The sequence below is a fragment of the Nomascus leucogenys genome, chromosome X, assembly GCF_006542625.1.
Source record: "Nomascus leucogenys isolate Asia chromosome X, Asia_NLE_v1, whole genome shotgun sequence".
Taxonomy (NCBI): domain Eukaryota; kingdom Metazoa; phylum Chordata; class Mammalia; order Primates; family Hylobatidae; genus Nomascus; species Nomascus leucogenys.
The window spans coordinates 66,429,204-66,449,750 of record NC_044406.1 but is presented as its reverse complement, the minus strand read 5'-3'; the positions used below and the strand labels follow the sequence as shown (position 1 = coordinate 66,449,750).

Sequence of the window (20,547 nt, the reverse complement as noted above, 5' to 3'; positions counted from 1 at the left end):
CAATTTAACTTCATCCTCTCTACGTTTTGATTTTAATCATCTCTACTTATGTATTTGTATACTACCTATCTTTTAACAGGTTTCTTCAGTGATTATTGTTTTTGACAGATTTGTCTTCTGGGCTTCATACTAGAGTTTTGAGTTGATTACACAATTACAGTAGTAGAGTACTCTGGGTTTGTCCATGTACTTAATTTTACCAGTGGATTGTATACCTTCAAATGTTCCCTTTTTGCATGCTTTCAAATTGAAGAGCTCCTTTACCATTTCTTGTAAGATTGGTCTGGTGATGGTTAATTCTCTCAGCTTTTGTTTATCTGGGAAAGACTTTATCTCTGCTTTATTTTTGAAGGATAACTTTGCTGGATACAGTATTCTTGGATGGTAGCTTCCTGCTCCCTGCCCCTCAGTAGTTTGAAAATGTCATCCTACTCCCTCCTGGCCTGTATGGTTTCCATTGAGAAGTCTGTTGCCAAATAAATTGAAGCTCCTTTATATGTTATGCACATCTTTTCTCTTGCTGTATTTAGGATCTTCTGTTTGACCTTGACCTTTGAGAGTTTGACTATTATATGCCTTGGGGTAGTTTGACTATTATGTGCCTTTGGGGTAGACGACTTTGGTTGAATCTGTTTGGTGTGCTCTGACCTTCCTATACCTGGATATTTATCTTTCTCAAGTTTTGGAAAGTTTTTGTTATTATTTATTGAATTATGCTTTCGATCCCCTTGCTGTTGCTCAACTCCCTCTTGTACACAAATAATTCTTACATTTGACGTTTTGAGGCAGTTTTCTGTATCTTGTAGGTGATCTCTTTTCCTTTTCATTCTTTTTCTCTCCTTTATTTTCAAAAAGCTTTTCTTTGAGCTCACTAATTCTTTCTTCAGCTCCATTTTGTTATTGAGACCCTCTAATGATTTTTTTCAGATTAGCAAATGTATTTCGAAGTTTCATGATTTCTGTCTGATTTTTTCTATTTAAATTTTTTATTAATTTTTTCTGATAAATTTCTGAATTGCTTCTCTGTGTTATCTTGGAAATCACTGAGTTTCCATAATATTGCCATTTTGAATTGCTGATCAGAGGGCTCAAATATTGCTGTCTCATTAGGGTCAGTCACTGGTTCCTTGCTTTGTCCATTTGGGAAGGTTATGGTTCCCTGTTCAGTATTACTTCTTGTGTATGCACGTCTGTTTTTGCATTGAAGGATTAGTTATTTATTCCAGTCTTCTCTGTCTATCTTGTTTTGGTTTTTATTCATTATGTTTGCTTAGATATTCTTTGTAATTTGCCTGTTGGATTTCGTTTTTTTCCTCACTAGGTCACTGTCTTCTTTTCAGTAGTAGATGGTGCCTTAAGCTCTGTTTTTCCTAGGCTCTAGTAAACAATGGGAGCTCTGCTCATCCCAAATTTGGAAACTTCCAAAGAGGAACTGTCAATTTTAATTATATGACCTCTATCCATTAGGTGTAGTTCCTTTATTTCCTAGTAAGGAAGGTAAAGTCAGTTTCTCTCCTCACTGAGCTCTTCTGTCAGCCTGGTTTGAAAATCCAGTAGAGAGCTCCAGGTCACAGTGAAGCCCCGGGGCACGTGATAATTATGCATAGCTTATTCCAGTTACTCTCTATCAGTATAGTAACCATGACAAGAAAAATAATTTAAAAAGAATTCAGCTGGCCAGGTGCAGTGGCTCATGCCTGTAATCCCAGCACTGTGGGAGACTGAGGCTGGCAGACTGCTTGAGCCCAGGAGTTTGAGACCAGCCTGGGCAGCATGGTGAAACCTCTTCTCTGTGAAAAACTACAAAAAGTAACTGGGTGTCATGGTGTGCATCTGTAGTCCCAGCTACTCAGGAAGCTGAGAGGTGGGAGGATCGCTTGAGCCCAGGAGGTCAAGGCTGGAGTAAATTGACCACACAACTGCACTCCAGCCTGGGCAACAGAGTGAGACCCTGTCTCAAAAAAAAAATCTAGCAATAAAAGAACTGAACTTTTCTTAACTAAACAGCAGCTTTTCCCTTGAGCTAATGTGACTATAAATTGCCTCTTTATTTTGATAATTTTTATAGAATATATCCTAGAAGTCATATTTTTATCAAGTAAAGGTATAATACAAAAACAAAAATTTTCTTGAGTGTGCTAATACAACCTTCCAGTGTTAATGATAATCAGGACTGGGGGGAATTAATCTCCTTCCTGTGAAATGCTGAACACTTGTCCTGAAAAAATACTGACATCAGACTCTAGTATATTCAATGTTTTATATATTATAGCCTATTTCCTCTTTCTTTATTTGGATAAAACTTTCTTTGTATGACACCCATTAATACTGCTCACAGTAGAAGAAATTTCTGATTTATTTTCAATCTGGTACTTTCTGCTGCCATGACAAATAACCTGTTAGAAAGAATAACAGAAAAAATAAACTAATATTTATTGAGAGAATATTAAAGTTATGAGATTGGACCCAGAAGGGGTGTTCAGGCAATACAATATATTATCTCAGCTCAAGGGTCTTTTATTTATTTGGGGAGATAAGATACATAAAGTTCCCTAACAGAACACAGTACAGGATACATTATTTGCCAAATTACTAAAACCATAAAATTTGTGCTATAAGAATTCAAAGGAAAGGTGATTTGCTGTGGGCCAGGGTGGTCAGAAAAGGCTTTACATAGGTAGAATTTGGACCTCGAAGATTAGATAGGATCTAGATTGGTGGCAAGGAATGCAGAGGCCAAAGGTAAAAGGAAAGTCACAGGTTGTAATGCACAACATCCCAAGCTAAGTGAGGGGGACATGAAGAAAGTAGCCTGACTCCAGTAGAAATTTTGGGCAGTAAGGGAATAGATGGGAACTCATTAAAATAAGAGAACTCATCATCGTTATTTCAGTATTCTCTACATCTCTTTCAAAACAGGGTTACGTATAGAAAATGATTATTAGATTAATTCAGCAGGTAAATTGGTATCAGTTTGGGTGGGACCTTAGACATAAGACTAATAAGTTTATTCTGTGAGTGATGGGGAACTACTGAAGGTTTTTGAGCTGGGGCATGATGTGAAGAAAATGTTTCAGGAAGATGAGGAAGTGATTCTCCTATCAAAGCACACTTTCATCCTATGCCAGAGACTGCTGTAATCCCTGGACTTTCTGAGAGGATTGGTGAGAGCCCTTCTCCTCATCGGAATTCAGACTCTCCAAGTACATCCTATATACAAGAGCTCTGGTTCAGAGATGAGAGGCCTTTCACATCAAGAATTTTGTTGTTTAGAAGCATCTATGGGTGACATTCTGTGCAATCACCTCCCAGTCAGAGAAAATGATTAACTCTTGCTTGAAGAAAAAATTACTTTATCACTTAGTTCATCAGACCTAACCAGACCTGTACGATTATTCCTAGGAATTTCAAAACTGCCACAGGACTTAGACAGAGTCATAAGTTAAATTCATGCCTTCTACCTCAAAGAAAGTACTTCTTCAAGGGTACCAAATTGCCCTTATGTATTTCCATGCATATTGGCAATAGATAGTGCCAATGATGGAAGAGTCTTTAATCTTAGTCAATTATTTACCATCTTTTTTTTTTTTTACAGCCCAGAGTTCTTTTATTTTTTTTTAACACCTATTATGCCATGAATTCATAAGGAATAGGTTCCAGCAGCTCAGGCTCCCTCCCATGGGTTCTCACAAAGTGTGCTTCTCTGGGTGGAGCAGGCTGGCGCTTTAGTTGAACCCAGGTACCTTTCTCTTTGGCTTCTTTCTTTTTCTGATCATTTTCCTTCACACATTTCAGGAAGCTATCTCAGCTCTTAGGTGCTTAATGTGCTCAATACGCACATTAATTCTCTTGGCAAGAATCTTGCCCTTAACTTGTTTGTTTACAACAATGCCAACAGCATGCTGGGTAACATTGTAGACTCTTCCAGTTTTGCCATGGTAACACTTGCGGGGCATTCCTTTTTGGACAGTACCCATTCCCTTGATGTCTACAATATCACCTTTCTTATAGATGCGCATATACGTGGCCAAAGGAACAACTCCATGTTTTCTAAAAGGCCTGGAGAACATATATCGAGTGCCTCTCCTCTTTCCCTTTGTGTTGGTCATTTTGGTGAATTACTGGAAGATGGCGGTTCCAGCCGAAAGGGCATTTACCAGCTTTCTATATAGGAATTCAAGATACCTTGGCCTATACTAACATTTTACCAATGTAGTCTTCACATGAGTTGTATACTTTTGATTACATATTTGGGATGATTAGATAAGTGGATGTTTTCCAAAACAAACAAACAAAAAAAGCTTTTTTCTCTTTTATTCCCTCATATGAGGAATGAAGAGGCATTACCATTCTGGGGTAGGATGGCTGTCTGGTTGACCAAGTATATAATAGGAAAAAAGAGAGAGAATAGGGAAAAACTAACATTTCTGGCCGGGCGTGGTGGCTCACGCCTGTAATCCCAACACTTTCGGAGGCCGAGGCAGGCAGATCACGAGGCCGGGAGATCAAGACCATCCTGGTTAACACAGTGAAACCCCATCTCTACTAAAAATACAAAAAAAAAATTAGCTGGTTGTGGTGGCGGATGCCTGTAGTCCCAGCTACTCGGGAGGCTGAGGCAGGAGAATGGCATGAACTCGGGAGGCGGAGCTTGCAGTGAGCCGAGAGCGCACCACTGCACTCCAGCCTGGGTGACAGAGTGAGACTCCATCTCAAAAAAAAAAAAAACCTAACATTTCTGAAATTTGGGGTAGTGGGGGTGATAAAATACATAAGTGAAAAGCTGCCTAACAAAACACAATACAGGATATGTTATTGGTCAAATGAATAGAACTATAAAGTTTATGCTATCAGAATTCAAAGGATACAATGATTTCCTGTGAGTTGGTTTGGTCAGAAAAGGCTTCACAGAGAAGGTAGAATTTGGGCCTTGAAGACTAGATAGGATCTGGATTGTCAGCGAGCAGTGCAGAAGCAGAAGGTATAAGGAAAGTCACAGGTTGTAGTGCACAAGACCCCAAGCTAAGTCAAGAGGACATAAAGAAAGTAGCCTGGCTCCAGTAAAGAATTTGGGGACTACATGGGAACTCACTGGAGTCAGAGACATCATCATCTTTATTTCAGTATTCTCTGCAACTCTTGGAAAATAAGGTTGCATATAGAAAATAATTGTTAGATTATTTCAAAGTGTGCAAATAACATTTGTTGAATGCCAATTATATGCCAGGTATAACCACTTTGTGAGCTGTAAACATTAAATAACCCCATTTTATAGATGAGGAAACTTAAGCTCAAAGAAACCCAAAGTCACACAGCTAGCAAGTGACAGATCCTGGCTCAAAAGTCCAAACTCTTAACAACTATACCACCCAGTATCTCTCCTTTGTTCCTGTTTACCTTTCAGTTTATAGATCTTTTAAGGACCACTTGAAAGAAAATGATTTTAGTTCCTGTACCTCTTTCACCAGAAAGAGAAGGTGGAAAAATATGGATAGAGCTCTAGCATGGGAAGCATCTCCCACCTCTGCCACTAAGTTCAATGCATGACTTTTGGAAAGCCTCTTCTCTCTGGACCTGTTTAAATTCCATGATCTTTAAGCTATCTTCAGCTATAATATCACATTTTGATACCACCTTACACTGATGGGACAGATGTCAAGCTGACAAACCTCAACCTGGTATCTTTCACCAAATGGCTCGAAGCTCAACCTGATATCTTTCACCAAATGGCTCGAAGCTCAACCTGATATCTTTCACCAAATGGCTCCTTTCCTTTTTCAGAAGGAATGCTATTATAAACTAGAGGCCACTGTAAACATGCATAATTGATACATCTTCCACATTCTGGAACCAAATTTCTTTCTTCATGTATTCTCTCCATATACACTTACTTGTTCCCTCTTAACACATCTACCCTAACATTTTGGCCACATGCCTATAAACAACCTGTTCATACACTTGTCATTTGCCTTTTTATGAGAGTAGGAATCCTAGGCCTCATTTCTGAAAACATCAAACACAATACACTGGGTTATAGAAGGGTACTCCTTTGTGTAGCGAGGCGTTTTCCAAGTAACTTTTTCCCCATGTTTCTAGATAAGAATGTATCCATACTCTCAGCTCTTGGAAAACTTACTGCATGCAGTAATATCATGGATGTTCATTTTATTCCTTTACCTTTGTTGTCAAACCCTAAGCTCTAAATTGGTGTGTGTTCCAGAAATAAGGCAAGTCTCTAATCAATTAGTTCAATTCGTAAAGCATTTCCTGAAGGTACATATCAAAAGGCCCTGTAGAGGGACAGAAAGATAAATAAAGGGTGGCCTCTGTCCTCAAGGAGTTTGCAATTGCAGGGAAAGACAATCTAACATAAGACTTGGTGTGCTCATTGCCATAAAAATGATGCTACTAATTACACACCTAATATAGGCTTAGCTCTGCGTTAAGCAATGTGTGATACATGTGGAAATTGTGTGATTGTTAGTGATGTTTAAAGCTGAGTATATCAGTAAAGGGGGGAAGTGGGCTATTCTGGTGAGAGTTCTGAGGATGAGGCAGGACTTAAGCTAGATGTTATTGGAATGAGAAACATAAGGATAGATGCTAGGAAGAAGGAATTAGCATTCCAGGAAAGTGGGCTATTCTGGTGAAAGTTTTGAAGATGAGGCAGGACTTAAGCTAGGTGTTATTAGGATGGAAAACATCATGATAGATGCTAGAAGAAGGAATTAGCATTCCAGGTCAGAGTTACAACATGAATGTGGTAAGAACACTGAAGCATAGGGTGGACATTGTGGTTGTGGGCTATAGTCTTAGAGAGGTAAGATACGGCCAGATGATAGAGGGTTTTATAGACTTGATACAATAGAAAATAGCTATTAAGTTTATGATCTTGAGTGATATATTGATATAAAGAAAGATTAATTTTAGAAAGATTACTTGGGTGCTAGTATGCAGGATGGATTGGAATTTAGAGAGACAAGAACTGAAAAGAACAACAAAAAACTGTGCATGTGTTGCAATGGATTCATGAGTGGTACTAACACTATAAATTGAGAGGAATGATCAAAGCCAAGAGACATTTTAAGTATCTGGAAATAATACCACTAACTAGAGAGATCTGGGAGTCATTTGTATAGAGATGGCAGTTAAATCCATGGAGGTAAAGAGGAATCAACAAGGAGAGAATAAAACTAGGGAAAGAAGATAAAATGTAAAACTAGTAATCACCTAAGCAGTGTTGACATGCATCCACATGGACAAGGAAATAAATGGGGAAGAGAAAGCCAGAGGGTCAAGAATAGAACATTATACAGTGCTCATAGTTTGGGGTAGAGTATCCCAAAAATGCTATGAATGAAAGAGTATTGCCTCTATTTTACAGATGAAAAAGCTGAGGCTGGGGAGGTAATGTGACTTATATAAAGTCATAAAGCAGTGGTGACCCAACCTGAGTTTTCCCAGACTCCATTGTGTCATTTGCTCTGCTCTTCCCAATCTCTGAGAACCAATGGCTAGAAAGAAGTGTACATATACTGCCAAAGTCACTTCACATAGCATCAAGGGTTTATGTGAAAACCTAGAGTTTTAAAGTACAGGAGATCTAGGAAGAGAGCCAGAGCTTAACTAGCACACACTGAGACTAAAATAACATCATTCCTGGTTCAAGTAGACATATATTGAGTAAGTGAAATTACTACTACATAGGCAGCAAGGGCAGGTGTAGTTGGGGGAAGCAGTATAGGTGCAGATGGTAGGAGGTGAAGGTGAATTGACTCCCTAAATTCTGTGTTTGTCTTCTATTACCCAGAGCCTGATTTGTTTTTAGGTATCTTCCTTTTTTAATTTAGTCCTCACCCGGTGAGCTACCTTTGCAGCCTTAGCTTAATCTTACCCTCGGAGTGAAACCAAAGTTGATAATTGGGTTTTCAACTCAAGCCTCAGTGTCTACAAGAGCAGGATTTTAATTGAAATAATTGCTTGGAGGAAAAATTTTGTGTGCCAAATAAGAGTGTACGTTGCAGTAGGAAAAGGTAAAAGCATCCTAAAAGCAGAATCCAAACAGCCAACTTTTGGAAAGGTTCATCACCAAGCCACACCTAAAAATTCTGAAATAGCCAACCATCAGCAAGGAGTGAACATTGAAAGAATTAGCATCACTTCTTTGGAACAGCCAGGCAAGGAAATTTATTGCACTTTCAGAATTGTCTTTCACTATTTTTCAGTTGCCTTCTTAGTAGAAATGTTGGGTAGGCGAGATGAGATATATGCTTAAGCACTTGCAACCTCTTTTTCTCTTTATTTGATAAACATAAAGTTATTTTCTGTTTATCTTTCACTGAAGACCTAGGCCAATACATTTGCTTTCTGCCTAGACTTAAAGGGAATAATACCCTAAGGCTAGGATTCCAGACAAGACAGAATGTTGGGCCTACCATGGGGTCATGATTCCAAAGAGACATTCTCAGAGCCACTTTTATTTTTCCAGTTTTCCTGGAAGAAAGCAACCTGGTGTCTGGAATCTGCCTGTTTAACTCAGTGGCATGAGAGCTTGCAGCCTTCTGTGGCAAGGATAACTCACATTGACTGGCTGGCCTCTGTCTTTGGGAATCTAGATTTCACACTTAAGAAAGCACTCTGAATGGCACATAAAAGACACTGTACTGTGCAGAAACTGTAGGGGATGGCTACAGTCAATTTTTTTATCTCAAAATGCCAAGTATATTATTATGCTGTGAGTATGAGAAAAGTGATTACCTGTACATTCAGCAAGCTGATTCAGAGTGTGCTCTCCCAAAAGGCTGGAGGTCAGAAACAAAAACATTTGTACCATAAATGATGTTGCTTGTTAGTCCCAAAGCCTCTTATCTTCTAGATACCTCATTCGTTTTTTAGAAACACACCATCACCTAAAGTACTGTAATAGCTATCTCAATTACGTCCAGTGGAATAACAGCAAAACAGAGTAATTTTGTGGGTAGCAAGATGCAAAACATTCCATTAAAGTCAGATTATGTTGACCTGTCATCATAGCTATTTAAGTCAAATACCAGCCAGTATTATAGATCAGATAATGCTGATAAATGATCTTAGTTCATAACATAGCAGGCTGACTGTTCTTAGAATGTGAATGTCTGGTTACAAATGCTTCTGTGTTACACATCAGTCTTTAGAGGTTTGCAGGTATCTGTTGCCTGCAGAGATTGAACAAGAAGGAAAACTGCCAGTGAATGAATACCCACCCATATAAGGCACGGGGGCATTTGATCATCTTCACGTTTTAACCTTGCAGATTATCCAGAAGGCTCATCATCTCTTGCTGTGGAAACAGAAACATAGCAGTTTTCACATTTCCTGCATCTCTCAGACAGGTCAGTATTCTGAGGGAGACACATACAGTGGCACCTGGACTGCTAAGAACAAGGCTTGGGAGAAGAACTAGAAAAGAAATAAGTTCTTATCCTGGGTGAAAAAGATTTTAAATTCTTCACTCTTGTAATGCATGCATAAGCAGAAGTTCTATACATAATTTCCCTTGGCAGTGTACTGAAAAAAAAGATGCCCTTATTCCCTGCAAACTCACACTTATGTCACTTGTGCTGAAAAAAACTCCGGGGATCCAGACACCCAAACATTCCATTAAGGTTATTTACTCTCATACTGTGAATTATGAGCCTCCTCCTGTTTCATTCCAGGTCTCTGAAATGGTACAGATTACAAATAGCTTTCTTTTGCCTGACTCCATTATGTCAGTTAATAACCTACTCTTACCCACTAAGGGCAAAAAAGCATCCTTCCTACACTCTAGCCCTCCTAAAATGCTATGAGTTTGTTAAGCAGTGGCGGACAACTTTACACATGGGATTCTCTTTGGCCTAGTGAAAAGCTCAACGACCTTCTTTTTGCAACACTCACAGGTATAAACCCAGTGTAATTAAATATTAAAAGAATGTTAGTAATAGAAATACCATGGAGCTTATAGCTCTGATCTGATGAAACTTCTAATCTTATTCTCATGAAAAAAGCTAGCAATTATTCAGAAGCTTATCAATCTGTTCGTGGGTTCCCAGGTCTTCAGTTCTTTCCCTTACAGAAATTCTGCTCTGTACAAGTGTACATATTGTATAAAACTTCGTATATGCCAACCACTTTGCTGTGTACTTGATATATATGATCTTATTTAATCCTCACATCAACTGTAAGATGAATGTTACTATTCCCATTTTACTTATGAGAAAACTGATATGCAGAGAGGTTAAATCACTTATCCAAGGCTGCATATATAGTAAGTAGCCAACCTAGGATTGTAACTTAGGTCTATCTGACCTCAAAGCATGCTATTTCCACCATGGCACTACATTTCAAAATCTGAGTTATTTGTGATGTGTCTTTATTTATTATCAAAGATTAAAAAAGGAGAGAACTAAGTCTGTTTCCTTATCCAAAGCCCTGATGAAATGTTTGATGTTTAGGTAAGACAACTTATATGATAGTAATATCTAGATTTGGGTTATCTGTGGTGCTAATCTATTTTATTTTAGTATTTTCCTAGGGGAAACACTACTACTTTGGCATGGTAACAGATGTTAAAGGGAAGAAAAATTATCTGGTAAATAAATTTATAAAACCCTATATAAGCAAAATTAGAAAGTTGGCTTTAGTGTAGGAATTCTCAGGGGTTTTACTACACTATTGAGTTTTGTGGCTCACCAAAAGGAGGTTGTAGCGGTCCCTTAAATTTTATTTAACTGCTGGATCCTTTCTTTTTTGTGCATATCATGGAACCTAGTATTTTTGTGCAGTATTTTATCAGGACCTTTAATATGCTAAGGAACTTTGAAATGCATTTTTTATATGCTTCCCTAGATAAGCAAAATTGCCTTCAAGCAATGCCTTATGCCTTTTACAGGGCACTCTGTCCAAATATATTAATAAAGTGATTCATTTTGTATAAATAAACTCATATATATATATATACATTTTTTTTTTTTTTGAGATGGAGTCTCACTCTGTCGCCCAGGTTGGAGTGCAGTGGTGTGATCTCGGCTCACTGCAACCTCTACCTCCCAGGTTCAAGTGATTCTTCTGCCTCAGAACCCAAGTAGCTGGGATTACAGGTGTGTGCCACCACGCCCGGCTACTTTTCGTATTTTTGGTAGAGATGGGGTTTCTCCCTGTTGGCCAGGCTTGTGTCTAACTCCTGACCTCAAGTGATCTGTCCACCTCGGCCTCCCAAAGTGTTGGGATTAGCCACCGTGCCGGGCCTCATATTCTGATAATAATAGAAAAGTACTTGGGAACACAGGAGGGAAGAGTGGGAGAAACCTTTTAAAACTTATTAAGATATGAAGAATTTTTTAAACTGTATGTAGATAATTACTACAGTGATATTTGTAAAAAGCTCCAAACTGAAAGCAACCTGAATGTCTATCAGTAGAAGAATGCATTAATATATTATATATGTCCAAGTAATTATTTAATATATATTTCCCTTCATTTTCTTTTGAAGTTTTTTAAATAAAAAAGATGAAAGAAAAAATAAATCCCATGTGTTTAAAACTTAGAATCAATGCTAATTTTTTCATTTGCCTCTAAATTTTGTATATAAAAAATTATTGCCATAATTTTTACCCCAAAAATGTACTTATTCTAGATTATATTTTCTTCAAAATGAAAAGACAAACTTGAAAAATATTTGCAAACTATACAACACACAAAATTTAATATGCTTAATTTACAAAGCTCTTGCCAATCAGTAAACAAAAGAAAAACACAACAGTTAGAAAATGGACAAAGCAACAAAAGCAAGCAATGAGGAAAGAACTCTCTATTCAATTAATGGTGCTGGGATAACTGGCTAGCCATATGCAGAAGACTGAAACTGGACCCTTACTTTTCTCCATATGCAAACATTAACTCAAGATGGATGAAAGACTTAAATGTAAGACTTCAAACTATAAAAATCCTAGAAGCAACCCTAGGAAATACCCTTCTCAACATTGGCCTTGGCAAAGAATTTTTGGCCAAGTCCCCAAAAGCAATTGCAACAGAAACAAAAATTGACAAGTGGGACCTAATTAAGCTAAAGAGATTCTGCACAGCAAAAGAAATTATCAGTAGTAAAAACAATCTACAGAATGGGAGAAAATATTTGCAAACAATGCATCTGACAAAAGTTTAATATCCAGAATCTATAGGGAACTTAACAAGCAAAAAAAAACAAATAACCCCATTAAAAATGGGCAAAGGACATGATGAACAGACGTTTCTCAAATGAAGACATACAAGCAGCCAACAAACATATGAAAAAAATGCTCATCATCACTAATCATCAGAGAAATGCAAATCCAAACCACAATGAGGTACTTACTATCTCACACCAGTCAGAATGGCTATTATTAAAAAGTCAAAAAATAACAGATGCTAGTGAAGCTCCAGAGAAAAGGGTATGCTTATACACTGTTGATGGGAATGTAAATTAGTCCAGCCACTGTGGAAAGCAGTTTCAAGATTTCTCAAAAACACTTAAAACAGAACTGCCATGCCACCCAGCAATCCCATTACTGGGTATATACCCAAGGAAAATAAATGCTTCTAACAAAAAGACATGTACATTATGTTCATCACAGCACTATTCACAGCAGCGAAGACCTAGGTGTCCATCAACAGAGGACTGGACAAAGAAAATGTGGTACATATATATGATGGATACTACACAGCCATAAAAAATAATGAAATCTTATCCTTTTCCACAACATGGATGCAGCTGGAGGCCATAATCCTAAGAAAATTAACACAGAAACAGGAAACCAAATAATGCATGTTCTCACTCATAAATGGGAGCTAAACATTGAGTACACATGGAAACAAAGATGGCAACAATAGACACTGCAGACTACTAGTTGGGGAAGGACAGAAGGGGGTGGGTTGAAAAACTACCTATTGGGTACTAGGCTCACTACCTAGGTGATGGGATCTATACCCCAAACCTCAGCATCACACAATATACCCATCTAACGAACCTGCACATGTACCCCTGAATCTAAAATAAAAGATGAAATTATTTTAAAATTTTGTAAAAAGAAAATGGGCAAAGGATGCAAACAATCAACAAATTAGAAATTAAAATGAAAAATAAACATTAAACTTGTTCAACTTCACCGTAAAGAAATGCAAATTAAAATAACCTAAAATACTAATTTTTATCTATTAAGTCAGCCAATTTTTACAAATTACAGTACCTATTGTAGGCAAGGACATGCTGAAACAGATGTTCTTATACAATGCTGATGTAAGTTTAAATTCATAGATCATTTTTTGAGTGCAACTTGGAAACATGTATAAAAACATTAAAATCTCATACTTTTTTAATTCAAAGAAACTTGTACTTTAATTTTATTGTTCTGCAGTTTTGTGCCTTTATACTACAAAAAAACTATGTACTTTTATAATATACAATCTGGTGAGTTTTGAAATATGTTTACATCTGTGAAACCATTGCTACAATCAAAATAATGAATATATCCATCTCTCCCAAAAGTTTTCTTCTGCGCTTTTATAAATAACCCCTGTGCCATCACCAGGCAACCACTGATTTATTTCATTACTATCAGTTTTCATTTTCTAGAATTTTAAACAAGTAGATCTGTACAAATGTATTTTTTTTGTTTTGTCTGGTTTCTTCCACTCAGCATAATTGAGATTCACCTTTGTTGCTGTGTGTAAGAATAATTCATTTCTTTTTATTGATGAGTAGTACTCCACTGGATACACACACAAACACTCAAATTTACTTTTCCATCTATTAATGGATATCAGAAGTGTTTCTAGCTTTTTGCTCATACACATAAAGCTGCTATAAACATTTGTGACCAAGACTTTGTGTGAACCTGTGCTTGGGTAAATACCAAGGAGTGAGATAGCTAAGTCATATGGTAGGCATAGAATTTTTTTTTAATGAACTATTTTTCTATCCTGTCCCTGTGTGTGGTAGATGCTCACTCTCTCATTCTTTCTAGATAGCTTTATCAGATTAAGGAAGTTCCCTTTTTTTAAATTGTACTTTAACTTCTGGGATACATGTGCAGAACGTGCAGGTTTGATACATAGGTATACATGTGCCATGGTGGTTTGCTGCACCCATCAACCCGTGGTATATCTACATTAGGTATTTCTCCTCAATGCTATCCCAAACCTAGCCCCCCAACCCCCGACATGCCCCAGTGTGTGATGTTCCCCTCCCTGTGTCCATGTGTTCTCATTGTTCACCTCCCACTTATGAGTGAGAACATGTGGTGTTTGGTTTTCTGTTCCTGTGTTAGTTTGCTGAGAATGATGGTTTCCAGCTTCATCCATGTCCACTTATCTGTGGGAGATAAAAATTAAAACAATTGAACTCATGGAGTTAGAGAGTAGAATGATGATTACCAGAGGCTGGGAAGGGTAGTGGAAGGGTGAGTGCTGGAGGGGAATTGGGGATTGTTAATGGCTACAAAAAAAAAAAAATGAATGAATGAATAAGACCTAGTATTTGCTTGGGCAATAGGGTAACTATAGTCAAAAATAATTTAATTGTACATTTTAAAATAACTATAAAAGTATAACTGGATTGTTGGTAACACAAAGGATAAATGCTTGAGGTTATGGATACCTCATTTACCAAAATGTGATGATTATGCATTGTATGCATGTATCAAAATAGCTCATGTAATACATAAATATATATACCTACTTTGTACCCATAAAAATTAAAAATAAAAATAAATTTAATAAGATATGTTATCCAATTTTCCATCATTATAAGGTTGTGAATAATATCACTAAACATAAATCTTTCTCCTCATTTATAATCATTTCCATAAGATAGAATCCTGGAAGCAAAATTACTGGTATGAATTTTTTAAAGGGTCAATTAATAAGGCCAAATCATTTTCCAGAAAGCTTAAACAAATAGCTACTTGAGGGCCTACTATATGCCAGATATTGTTTCAGGCAGATTATATTATACCAGTTTTACAGATGAGCAAACTAAGATCCATTGACATTATTTTTCTAGAGTTATGGAGATAAGAGGCAAAGCTAGAATTCAGATTCATAATTGCCCAATTTCAAAGCTCTTGTTATTTCCATGTGAATTTCAAAAATAGTATTTTTGAAGTATCAAATTATATATTTACTAAAGAAAATGTGGAAAATGCAAGTAGAAGGTAGAGAAATGAAAAAAAATTACCCATGAATCCACCACTTTCAATAGTTCAGTGTATTTCCTCAGTCTCTTATTCCAAATATAATTTGGGGGGTTAAAAATATAGCATTGTATATATAATTTTATATCCTGCCTTTTTCACTTAACATTTTTCAGTGCTGATCTATACTCTTCATAAATGTAATTTTAATGGTTGCATATTATTGTCAAGTGGGTGTTACCACATGAATATTTACAGTTGTTCAGCTCATCTGTGAATTTCTTCTCTTCATTCCCAGGACTCACCATCTCTGCCTCCCATGAGGCTTACAGAGTTCAATGTTGGAAATCATTGTAATCTTCAAAATAAGTCACCGTGTTGGATTGAAAGCTTCAAAATTTGAAAGAATTCCATCAAATACTTGCTGTGTAAATGTTTCTGGACTTTATGTTATTTAGTTTAGTGACTGAAATCCAATTTGGAATTTGGTAGCAGTTAATTCAAGCCAATTTTTTTTGTTTCTTCATTTCCCCTCCCCGAGTGCATGAAAGCCTAAATGTAAAATATATCCTTTCATTCATGTTATCAGGTAAAAGGAAATTCAGAAAATTTCCTTAGAGTCTTTAATTCCCCCACAAAGATTATTAATCACATATATAGGGCCTTTTTGGTGTTGAAGGGAATCAAACTACATTTGCTGCTTGTGTGCATGTGCTTTTGTGAACATGTACAGCATATCTATACAAAATTCTGCTATAGTGTGAAAATCAAGGCTAAAAACTTGAGGCCTTTGTTTAATTATGCTTTTCCTCCAAATAGCAACTTAAATGTTTGCTAGACTTTGAACCATCGCTATATCAAGTAAGTATCTAAAATTTGGGAGGGTGAATCAGTACACTGTGACCAAGGTCCTCAAATTGGAACTTGAACAACAATGTAAAACCTGTTCTGTCACAAATGTTCCTGAAAGCACCACAGCTACTCAAGAAGATCAAATTCAGGACATAAACTTTATTAAACATAATAACCAGTGTTTTAAAGACTTTTTTGTCAGGGTGTGGTAAAATTCTCCAATTACTTTTATTCATTTATCTGCTACCTAGTTTTATTTTAGCCTTTATGAGTTATTTTATGACGAAAGAAAATCCATAAGCCTAAGTTATGGCCCGTAGGTTTTGTTAAGGGTTTTCAGAGTAATTTTCAGGTTTAATTTCACTGCCTTTCATAAAGGTAAAGTTTCACAGCTGACATTAGCTTGAGGATTAGCACTAAAGAGCTGTGTTTTCGTAGCAGGGGCTATTGTACAGACAGTGATAACCAAATAGTAATATGCCAATTCTTTCTTCTTTTTTTAGCTTCAGTAGTAGCTAAGGCATTAATACAGTTTGCATCAATTTCCCCATTTATTTATAATCAGCCTTTCTTTTAGTCCTAGTGCCTGAATCAATGAGTGAGAATACTAGTACTTCTTCTTTACAATAATAATATCTTAAGAGTATTGATGTCTTTCATTTTTTCATCCAGCAGTCTAGTGCCCAGCTGCTGACAATAAAAGCTCCAACTCTTTTAGAGATCAGTGGAATTTAGAAGCATCTTACAGGTATCAAGGAATTGAGTTTCTGGAGGGATGGTTTGGCTTACTAATTTATCTTCCCTGAAATATGTTTGAGTAAAAAAGAGTTGCCTGACACAATTTAGTGTTGGGGTTCCAGTGGAGCTGAGAAAGTGAACAATCCAGCTACTTAAAGCAACAACAAAACCTGTTCATCTGGACCCCTAGGTAATTTGGCCAAGGTGAGACTTTTGGCATAAATTAAATGGATTGTGGTCAGCATTACATTTGAGAGAATACTAGACATGACTACACTTATTAGGGCTAGTGACTGTTTCTCAAACTCAGAAGCTAAAAAGCAGCCTAGATGACTATTCACACACTGGATTTCATGATGAAATCTTATATATTCAGATGGAAAAAAAATTTCCCCTTACACTCTTTCTCAAAATACTCTCTTGTTTGGGTTTTTCTTGAAAGCTTATTTGGCCATCCCCATGGTTTTATGACAGACAAGCCTTGTCTTCTATTCATATAGATATGCACCTTTTTCTACATGTATGGCCTTTACTTACTACACAGCAAGTAGGCCTCAAAGTAATCTTCCTCTTTCCCATCAATCATCTTCTGCCAAGCATTCAGGCAGAGCAGCTGTTAACAATGATTCAAAGTCAGAAAAACATCAAGAACTTCTTTGATGCATAGGGTGTATCAGCACTCAGCTCCCACAGAAGTCAAGTCACAAAATATAGTGTCAGTTAACTATAAGGATGTTCCGGAGGGGTAAAGCTCAGGAAAGCTATAATGCAAAGCTGATTGTTTAATGTCTTACAGATTTACACTGTCTTTAAAAGGCCAAATAAGGCTGGGCGCAGTGGCTCACGCCTGTAATCCCAACACTTTGGGAGCCCAAGGCGGCCGGATCACCTGAGGTTGGGAGTTCAAGACCAGCCTGACCAACATGGAGAAACCCCATCTCTACTAAAAATACAAAAATTAGCCAGGAGTGGTGGCGCATGACTGTAATCCCAGCTAGTCAGGAGGCTGAGGCAGGAGAATCGGTTGAACCTGGGAGGTGGAGGTTGTGGTGAGCTGAGATCGTGCCATTGCACTCCAGCCTGGGCAATAAGAGTGAAACTCTGTCTCAAAAAAAAAAAAAAAAAAAAAAAGGCCAAATAAATCAGGGTTTTACCAGGGGGCTCAGAGATAAAAAGAAACCCTATTCCTATCTTAGCATTTTAGTCTGATTGGTTTATAGACTCTGATAATATCTCCATCCATGGATCATTTGAGTATTGACTAATGTACATAGGTACCCAACTGGTTGATTATTAATCAAGAATACAGAGTTTTGTTTAATAATTAGCACACCCTGATCTGGCTTCTTTGCTTGGTTTTCTTTGGATCCCTGTCCAATAACCTCAGTGGAATCTCATTCCCTAATCATTGATACTCATTTTCTCCGTTTGCAAAATGAAGATACTCATTGTTAGGATCCTACTGCTGAAGGGTGCTATGTAACTTTCTAGTGCTCTTATATGTCTTTAATTATAGGACTGGAATGAAAAATTTAACCATACAGTATTTCTAAGCAAAATAGTGTACTCCATTCTTTTGTCCATGCTCTTATTGCTGATTTGTTCTTGCAGGACTTAGAGCACTTTGTTAATGTTCTTCCATTCACTCCAACAGTGTCCTCAGAAAGAGACAGAATAAAAAAATTGTTCCCCATGGTACAGCTGGAAAAATTAAGGGGAAAAGAGATTAAGTGGTCCCCAATGGAACACAGCTGTCTGTCTTTTGCAGGGCTCACAGTTACCATGTTCAGTACACGGTTAAAGTAACTTGGCTTCCCAGGACTGGAATTATCATGGAGCAGTTAGAATTTTGAGAGTAATTACAACAGGATCACATTCTGAAAGAGTCACATTTTGTCAAAAATCTGAAAAGTATGCAATTTGTACAACTCTTACTTTCTATGTGAGAAGAATGCAATATGTGCCTCTTTCCCCTACTAGCCCCATGTGACACATATTTTTCACACTATGTGGCATCAACCAGTGCCATTACCTCCTGTGGCACTGTAGAGCCCAATCTCAGGGCAGACATTGCCAAGGTAAAGAATGCACTCCATGTTTATGCCAAATTGCACAAAGTATAGACATTGAGGTTAATGGAGATTTAAGCACAATCCTATCAAGTCAGTTTTAAGAATATTGAATATTATACATTATTGTAACATGATCCTAAAATTTAACAGGGCCCAAATTCATAGGAATGTAACAGTCATTGAAAGCCTATTCTTTTCACCTCTCATCACACATATCTACATACATGTATGCACATGTACACACACACACACACACACACACACACACACACACACACATTTTCTCCAAAGCAGGCTGCCTGTTCAGCAGAAGCAAATACTTTAATTTAAAAGAATGATTATCTGTTTTCTCCTTTTAGAAAAAGAGTCTAAGAATCACAGCATGTGAAGAACATTCAATTTATACATTCCAGAATCTCTGCTCTCAGAGTAGCTAAGAGATTCGGTACGGAAGACATTCTATGGAGAAGCACAGGGGGTATCTAATGAGATTGTCAGGCCCTTGGACAAGATCCATATTCTTAGAGTTCCATCTCGTTAGGAATTGGTTGATGAGTTATGGTACATCTGCATTTCTTTAACCATAGCTGTAATGTACCATATTAAATTGTAGCCTTTTGCATGTGGGTATTATATAATATAATAATGAATGGGTGGCTCCTAGTAGCATGCAACCCATGACTGTTTACTTCCCTAAAAGGGCTAGGTCTGTGTCCTGCACAGTGTTCAAAACCATTAAATGTGTTCTTTTTAGCAGGATGGTACACAGCCATCAGCAGAATGAGTTAAAACCAACAATGAGTTCAATATATCAGGAAATAGATTGTTAGTAGGGAATTGCATTAAAGGAAAAAAAAAATTAGATAAGATGCATTCAAGGAATAATTACTTTCACTCTGCTGGCTTAATCAGTGAAGGAACACAGAAGGAAAGCTGGCAGTGGGTCTTGGTAATATATGAACTATATTAGAGTGCCAGAAAAGGAGACCTCGGTAGTTAAGCACAAGTTGCCAATCTGCTACAATTATTTTTCCCACCAATCTGCTCAAAATGATTGTATATAGTATTCTTAAAACCATGTGTCTTGGTGCAGAAATATTGACAAATGCTGGCCAGCTTTATCTTCCTATATCCTTCATTAAAAGTATATACATATAATTGTTGTTTTTTTTTCCTAAATTGTGGTTTTGTTAAACAATGTTGACAAACCCTAAAGTTTCAGACTACTCTAAGGAAGTTTCTATACATCTAATTTCACAGGGGTATAGTGACGTTTATTCACTCAGGTTGATTGGTATGTGTGGTATGTAGACTCCTCTGTAACACCTCACCATCTGAACAGCCCCTTCCATGCGTTCAGTATTTCTGTCTTATGTTCCTACATGAATATGAATTGGGAAATTAGCCACAATGGCTTTTAGATAGAAAGCTGACCAGTCCAGTGACACTTAATCACGTTCAGTCTCTACTCAGCCTCACACATCTTTTGCCTTTCACTCTGCCATTGTGATGAAAGGAAAAAGAAAGAACTTTTCTTATGTGCCTAAGGGTGAACTCTGGTTTGCTTTTTCTTACACTGAAGGCTATGTGTACTATTCTCCAGATGCATGTCACCTGAAAAAAGATACATAGAGGGGAACAACAGACACGGGGACCTATCAGAGGGTGAAGGGTGGGAGGAGAGAGAGGACCAGAAAAAA

The 20,547-nt window shown here is 37.2% G+C and overlaps 1 protein-coding gene and 1 pseudogene across 3 annotated transcripts in view; one reads left to right on the top strand and one right to left on the bottom strand.

The window, feature by feature from the left end:
• The window catches only part of ZDHHC15 (zinc finger DHHC-type containing 15), a 173,617-nt gene extending 153,612 nt beyond the window's left edge, over positions 1 to 20,005 (top strand). For both annotated transcript variants that reach the window (XM_003268985.4, XM_003268984.4), the window contains 2 exons: positions 9,293 to 9,371; positions 15,484 to 20,005. In XM_003268985.4, the coding sequence (XP_003269033.1) occupies positions 9,293 to 9,339 (47 nt within the window). In that variant the 3' untranslated portion in view covers positions 9,340 to 9,371; positions 15,484 to 20,005. The remainder of the gene's footprint in view (positions 1 to 9,292; positions 9,372 to 15,483) is intronic.
• On the bottom strand, positions 3,628 to 4,116 carry LOC100583175 (annotated as a pseudogene). Its single transcript, XR_004028650.1, has one exon. The product of XR_004028650.1 is annotated as a 60S ribosomal protein L21 pseudogene (transcript).
• Positions 20,006 to 20,547: the final 542 nt, after the last annotated feature.